The 7,268-nt window shown below is 40.0% G+C and overlaps 1 protein-coding gene across 3 annotated transcripts in view; it reads right to left on the bottom strand.

The window, feature by feature from the left end:
- MOCS2 (molybdenum cofactor synthesis 2) overlaps positions 1-6,715 on the bottom strand; it is a 24,393-nt gene extending 17,678 nt beyond the window's left edge. For 2 of the 3 annotated variants that reach the window (XR_003207076.2, XM_025867298.2), the window contains exons 1-5: positions 6,318-6,715; positions 5,623-5,744; positions 3,875-4,019; positions 1,167-1,294; positions 216-366 (exon numbers count right to left, since the gene is read on the bottom strand). Coding sequence is in view for 2 of the 3 variants with exons in the window: in XM_025867298.2 (XP_025723083.1) it covers positions 216-366; positions 1,167-1,294; positions 3,875-3,972 (377 nt within the window). In the remaining variant the exon portion in view is untranslated. The remainder of the gene's footprint in view (positions 1-215; positions 367-1,166; positions 1,295-3,874; positions 4,020-5,622; positions 5,745-6,317) is intronic. The other variant, XM_073890921.1, reaches the window with a different exon arrangement.
- Positions 6,716-7,268: the final 553 nt, after the last annotated feature.

The following is a 7,268-nucleotide window of genomic DNA, read 5'->3' as shown; positions in this document are numbered from 1 at the left end:
TTACAGCATCAGTGTTGTCTCCATCAATTTGGAGACAAATGTCTCCAAATGTTACAATGTAACACCCAGAGTGTCTCCACTCTGCCTGCCAGAATCACTCACAAACCTTCCTCTCATGGTAATACAGGATTCCTATGGAAGATTCCAGAATCAGAATCGGTACAAAGATGGAAAACAACTGCAATTAACTTTTAAATTGCTAAAGGAAATCATACCCAAGTCTATGAAACACTGCTATGTGTTTGACTGGCCATTTCTGCCGAATGTCACTACAGATCTTTCTGATTTCATTTTCTGCCATTGGGAGATATGCTTCATATTCTAAGCTAATGACTTTTTTCCCTTCAAAGTTATTTCTTGTAGTCCCTAAAAAAAAAAAAAAAAGAAAAAGAAAAATATTAAAATAAGGTTTTTCCTTACAATAAAAACAACACATTAATAGAAAAGAGGATTATTTTTTTAAAAGACAAGCAGCATACCGATTTGTCTAAAAAATGCTTTGAAATTTTCTAAAAACAAAAACCTGGTTAGAAAAATTAAAAATAGGGGTGCCTGGGTAGCTGAGTCAGTTAAGCGTCTGCCTTCAGTTAAGTGTCTGCCTTCAGCTCAATCATGATCCCAGGGTCCTGGGATAGAGTCCCACATCGGGCTCTCTGCTCAGTGGGGAGCCTGCTTCTCCCTCCCCCTCTGCCTGCCCCCTCTGCCTGCCGCCCCCCCTGCTTGTGCTCTCTCTCTCACTCTAATAAATAAAATCTTTAAAAAAAAAGAAAAAAATAATTATCACAAAGATACAGAAATAAAATGACACTGATTAGGCAACATACCAAAAATACTCATAGGACAAACCAAGATGGGAAACATTATGCTCCCAGGATTATCATTAAGTTAGTATCACTATCATTTTTCCCCCTCAATATTTGGAAAACACAGAATTCTCCCTGCTCATAATGACTTTTATCCTACTCTTTTAATGCCTTTAATATAGGTTAATCTGAAGATTACTAAAACAAAATAAGAACCAAAAAAAATTCTACCCACCACCATGGGTAATCTTGGCTTACTGTTCTCAGTATCTTAAAATCCTCTATTAAGACTGAGCATGGGAAACACTTGCTAATTTCTCTTGTCTTATGCAGTCAACAGATGCTGTGAACATGACAACTCACCTACAAACAGGGATACTGCACCACAGAGTGGAGAAATCACCAACTGTGAGGCTTCATCTATGGACAGCTTCTCAGTGGTGAATTTTATTATCTCCTTAGCTGACTCTTCAACTTCCTTCAGATCTTCCCTAGAAGATATTAATAAACCTTAACATTGGTACTAGAGGCAAAACACCCAACTTACAGACTGTTTTTCAATTTATATTTTTTGTACATTAGATGTGATAGAATGATAAAAATAAGCAGGTGTAAAATTTTGGCAAAATCCAGCATGTTTATAAATATTCCTAATGAATCAAGGAGAATATAAAAAGGAATTTACCATTAACAGGATCAACTTAAAATGTAATCCATCTCATGTGCCACTTTATTCCAAATTCTGGAATCGCTGCTCTTCTCTGCCATCATGGGGTCGGTCCGACATCGACACCTCCATCCACACGCATGCCACCTCTACCCACTCTATTTCCATGCACCACACCTAAACTGCCTTTTTCTTTACCCAAAAAGAAGACAAGGAGGACAGAAGCAATGCTGACTCCACAGGAACTGGACTCATTTCATAACCGGACATAATCCAGTAAGTAACTGAAGAAACAAGGAAATGAACTGCGTGCCTATCACCAGATGTTGTACAAAGCCCTTTGCCATGCATTTCTCATTTCATTCGTCAAGCATCTATTACATACTCCCTAAGAGACCAACCCCATGCACTAGACAAGGACCAGGGAACAAACAACCTGGCTCCTGCCCTCAGGGCACCTACACAGGAATGGAGAAACAAAGCAATAGAGAAAAATTATATATAGGGGTAACATAAAAACAAACAGGGTTCTGAAGCAGAGCATGGGTGCTGGGGAAGAAGGGCTGTGTAAGAGCATCAGGGAAAGCCTTTCTCAAAGAGATAGTATTCAGGAGTGAGACCTGAAAGATAAGCAAGCAGTCCTGTAAAGAAACAGGGAAAAATGCCCCCAGGCAGAGACAGACAGAATGGCAAATGCAAAGCCTCTAGGACAAGAAAGACCAAGGTGTGCTCCAGGATCTAGGGGGAAGCTGGAACCTAGGGTTCAGAGGAGGGAACAGATGGGCTGAGAATGGGCACGCAAGTCGGGCTTTGCAGGATGAGGAGTCTGGATATAATCATAAATCTGAGGGGTTTTATTCACATTGAGAAAGAAGGCTCAGAGGAGTTAAGGACTCATTCAAGGTGATTCCAGTCAGGGACTCTCACTAAATCCAACATTCTTTTCCCTATACTTCCAACTACTGAAAAGAAAAGCACAAATATTCACATTCCACTGGATTCTAAGATGTTTCAACCTTCTGTACGTGCCACCTGAGCTTCTTACAAGAACTTAAAGGTAACCCAAACATGGTCTACGCTCTATGAACTTGGAACCATGCCAAATTCCTAAACTTGATTCTGTAAGGACATGGATTCTAAAACCCCATGATACAAATCCTGTCAAACACCTTCAAACAATACATAATGCTGCTTGAGTAATCTTTCTAAGCTTTCCAAAGAACATCTTTAATCCTCTCTCTCTCTCTCTCTCTCTCTCTCTCACACACACACACACCCCTTTAATGGCAGCATACTATTTTCTGAATAAATTCCAAACCCAAGAAAACGGCATTTTTCTAAAATCATGGTGGTGATATGGTGACAAGTTTCCCAGTAAAACTGAGAAAAATATCTGACAAGAAATTCTACTATTTCCAAATAGTGGGACTAGGAAGGATCCAGTCTTTATCAGTATGATGGGGCACTTGCTTTGCAATATATATTCTTCACTTTTTGGGGCACTGCCCTCCAACAGAGTGGAGGAAAAAAATAGGTGAAAAAAATAAACTGGCATCCTTGGTATGTTCCTTTCTTTAATGAAACCAAGGTTTTGCCATTGAGTGTGATATTTACTCTTGATTTTGGAGAAAAGCCCTATCACATTAAGGTTTTCTTTTTTTTTCATTCCTAACTTACCAAAAACTTTTAATTAGGGATAATCATTAATTTCTACATTATTTGCTCTTCAGCTGTCAATAAAGTAGCCTCATTCTCTCTCCAGACTATACTAAGAGATATTCTTATGCATCATCCTACTTAGATAAAGACTATGCTGTTCGGGAAGATGCCTTGGGTCCTAGAGCTACCTGCAACACAGCTGTAAGAATAAAGCTGTTTCTTTACACCTGGAAAACGGTAAGCTTTCTCGTCAGGCACAGCGGTCTTTCGACATTTCTCGTACCCAGGAGAGCTATTATCCTGTATTAATAAACATATTTGTGAAAAAGTACAGAGAATCCAATAATCTGAATTCAAATGTTGGCTCTGCCACTTATTAGCTATGTGATCACAGACAAGTCTTTTAACTTCTCTGAATTTTAGTTTTCCTTCCTGCAAAATAGGAATATTAATACTCCAGCATCCAGCACTGTGCCTGACACATAATTTCAATAAACCATTTCAAGTGGAGAGAATGAACATGTCAAACTGACATAAAATTAAACTGCTTACAAGAAAACAGACGTAGAGACGACACACAGATATGTATAAGTCTGTCTACATCAACTATCACAGCAGCAACTAATCTTTACTGGCACAGACAGACTTACAAAAAGTATATCCTTAAAGCAAATCATATACAAGTTATCATCTATGTGATCCTTTTCCACAAAATTGGTTAAAAAAAAAAACGTATCTCACACACCCAAGTGGCTCATGACCACTACCCTCCACTAATGGGGGGGATAATGGCAATTTCGTCCCCCGACCGAAGCTGGAGGAGTTGATCTCCAAGCTCGACATATTCTTGACGGACAGCAAATATCACCTGATTTCTGACATCAGCCAATCTGAAGGGAAAAAAGTAAAATTAGAAGTATCAATGTTGTGTTAGACCTCAAATCTCTTCAGCTGCAACTAAAAATATCACATTAAATATTACCTCATGAAACACAGCCTGCAGAGTTACTAATTAAACCAATTCATATTCTGCAGAGAAAGTACACAACCCCTGAAGAACATACTTATTCACCACAAAGAACACAGTAAACTGCTAACAACTCTTTAATGAGTGTTGTGTCTCAGGGATTTAAACAACGACCTAACCCCCACCTCAAAAAACAAACAAACAAAACAAAAAAACTAGATCACACAACATTCAGACCAGTCAAGAAAAAAAAAGAGAGAGATTTCCTAATCAGTACACGCCCTCCCCAGGAGATCTTCTCAGTACACAAGTATACTAAGTGCATCTCAGAATTTTCCCACAAAACCAGTGTCTCTCAACAGGTAAAAGGTTAAAGATAAAGCAGGACCAAGGCCCCACCCCATTTCATCGATTATCAGGGCACTTTAAGAGCAACTCAAAGGGGCACCTGGGTTGGCTCAATCAGTTAAGCGCCCAACTCTTGATTTCCACTCAAGTCATGATCTTGGAGTCGTGAAATCGAGCTTCGAGTTGGGCTCCACGATGGGTGCAGAGCCTGCCTAAGATTCTCTTTCCTTCCCCCTCTGCCCCTTCCCCATGCTCTTGGAGAAAAAAAAAGAAAAGAAAAAGAAAAAAGAAAAAAAGCAACTTAAAATTTGATATGAAATCAAGAATAGTTTTCCCATTAAACCTACATTGTGGAATATCTTTTACAATGCACTAGGACTTCCCAGTTTAAAAATCTACTATACAGGGGCGCCTGGGTGGCTCAGTTAAGCGTCTGCCTTCGGCTCAGGTCATGATCCCGGGGTCCTGGGACTGAGCCCCACGTCGGGCTCCCTGCTCAGCGGGAAGCCTGCTTCTCCTTCTCCTCCCCACCTGTGCTCTCTCTCACTATCTCTGTTTCTCTCTCAAATAAATAAAATCTTTTTTAAAAAAAATCTATACAGACTTAAGTGACACAATTAAAATTCCTGGAACTCCTTCAAATAAGCCATAATTATACTTCGTTGCAAAAAAGGACTTGAAGTAGGAACAAAAGCAGTAAATTACAGATTTTTAAGAACCAGAAAAAAATCAAATATTATGAAAACTCGATTCAGCAGTAGCTACAGTTTGTGAGCTTTCACTTTTCTTTTAATCTTAGAAATTTCTACTTTGAGTTCTCTAAAGAAGGGGCAGGACATAAAACTAAAGCACAAGTTTTCAACCTAATTTGTAACAATTCCTGTAATGTTATAAAAATGCAGAACCCACATTTTCAGTATTTTATAAATTATAAAAGCAAATATGTTCATGTCCCTTTGGCAGTATTCCAGCTCACTGTGGTTTTTATTGGTAAAATATCTTTAGCTTTAAGAAATTGTGCATTTTTAGATACCAAAATTTATTAGTTACAGAAAAACACGTCTACTGACCCTTTTTGACATTAAGCATGGAAATAAAAATGAGTTTTTTCTAATCATTTACACAGTTTTCAATGTTAAAAAGCGCTAATCATATGCATTCTACAAATTTTTAACTACCCAGGATGTCGTGCTTCTATCTCATTCCACAGCTGCAATGCTTTTATTTCCTGTGGCACAGAAATGGTCTCCGAGCGAATTCCTGCTATCTCAGCACTTTTTGCAAAATATAACACTTCAACCTGAAAAGGAGAGGAAATGCCTTTAACAGTAATAGACCTTTTCTGTCTCCGTGAGCTTTTTCTTTCCAATTACTCTAATCAAAAACAAATTTTATAAATTAGAAATAATTAAATCACCCAAAAAAATGTCAGTATAATTACAAGTTCAAATTTTGAAAACTCTTTGTTTTAAGCACAATTCAGACTAATTTCCAAATCCTTTTGGTTTTATGAATGTAAGCCTGCCACAACAAAACCCTAACGGTATCTTCTTAAAAACCATTAAGTTGTCCTTTGTTTGACATAAAATTATAGCATCTTTTATAAACACTTAAGCAGTGAACTGATGTCTGAGTCAAGAGATAAATTACATATAACCAAAAAAAAGACACGTCTTTCACGCTTGTCATATGACCCTCGATTTTAGTCCACATTACATCGAACCCAGCTGCCAAGGATTAAGTTATGCAACATACAAACCCTGACGTTTGTAAAAGCAGGTGGGTTTGATATACAGGTTAAACTGGTATTTCCTAGGACAAACCTATGCCGTCAGCCTGGCATCTAAGAAATCCGACCAATTAAATAACCCACCTGTGCCAGTGTGCAAATTATTCTCTACGAAATAGAGGTTTGCAAATAATCAAGGGTTTGCAAATGCATATACGAAGCACCTTTTTTCACAAGAACTCTTAGTTAAATGCATGAACTTGAAAACTGTCTTTGCCAAAACGTATAATCATAGAAGCATGGGGGCGAAGTCGAGGGTGACTTTAGAAACCTCTGACGCCGTCACCTCGGAGACCAAGAGTTCGCGGACAGAACTTGACCTTCTTTCAGGCAGCCGAAGTAAAGCTTCCGCAGCCCGGAGGGGCAACACTGGTGGTAGTGGGCGCGGCACCGGACGAAAGACTCAACTAAGGTGGCTTCGATGAGGATCCGGCTGAGCAGGGCCGGGTCTGTGGAGGGAGGAAGGAAAGGGGGCAGATGCACCTGTGAGCGTGCCTCACCCTTACCTGACATCGCAACACCATCCCGACCGCGGAAGCGGAGCAAGGTCGACGAGAGCGCAGGCGCAATCTGACGGCTCTTGCCGCCCACACAGGGCCTGCGCAAAACTAGCTCCGCCCCGCTGCTCTCTCCGCACGGTTCCAGCTGCAGACGGCTTCGCAAAAAGCTCAACTTCCACTTGCTGCTGGGTAGCGGTGGCGAGCTTCAGCTGTAAGTATCACGAAATGCGGAAATGGCTGGCCGTTCATGCCCGTCTTCTTAGATGAGAGGCCGAGGTGCGGGAGAGCAGACACCGGTCTCTCCTGGACACTTGTCACCTGCGTCATGGAAATTCGGCTTTCCCGCTCGTTCACCTGTAGGCTTGTCTTTGACATTTCTTATCTACCCCAACATCCGGTATAAGATTAATGTCCCTTAAAGGCAAAGCATTCAATTTATCAGAGTATTCGAACTGTGTCAGATTTAGACTTTCCCGGTTTACTAGCTACTCAGTAATTTGTCCAATTGCTATATATCCGTCCAACATTTCCAACT

The sequence above is a fragment of the Callorhinus ursinus genome, unplaced genomic scaffold, assembly GCF_003265705.2.
Source record: "Callorhinus ursinus isolate GAN/ISIS: 27379988/994484 unplaced genomic scaffold, GSC_fseal_2.0 scaffold3, whole genome shotgun sequence".
Taxonomy (NCBI): domain Eukaryota; kingdom Metazoa; phylum Chordata; class Mammalia; order Carnivora; family Otariidae; genus Callorhinus; species Callorhinus ursinus.
Note: the sequence above shows the minus strand (reverse complement) of the source record. Positions and strands in the feature narration are given on the sequence as shown.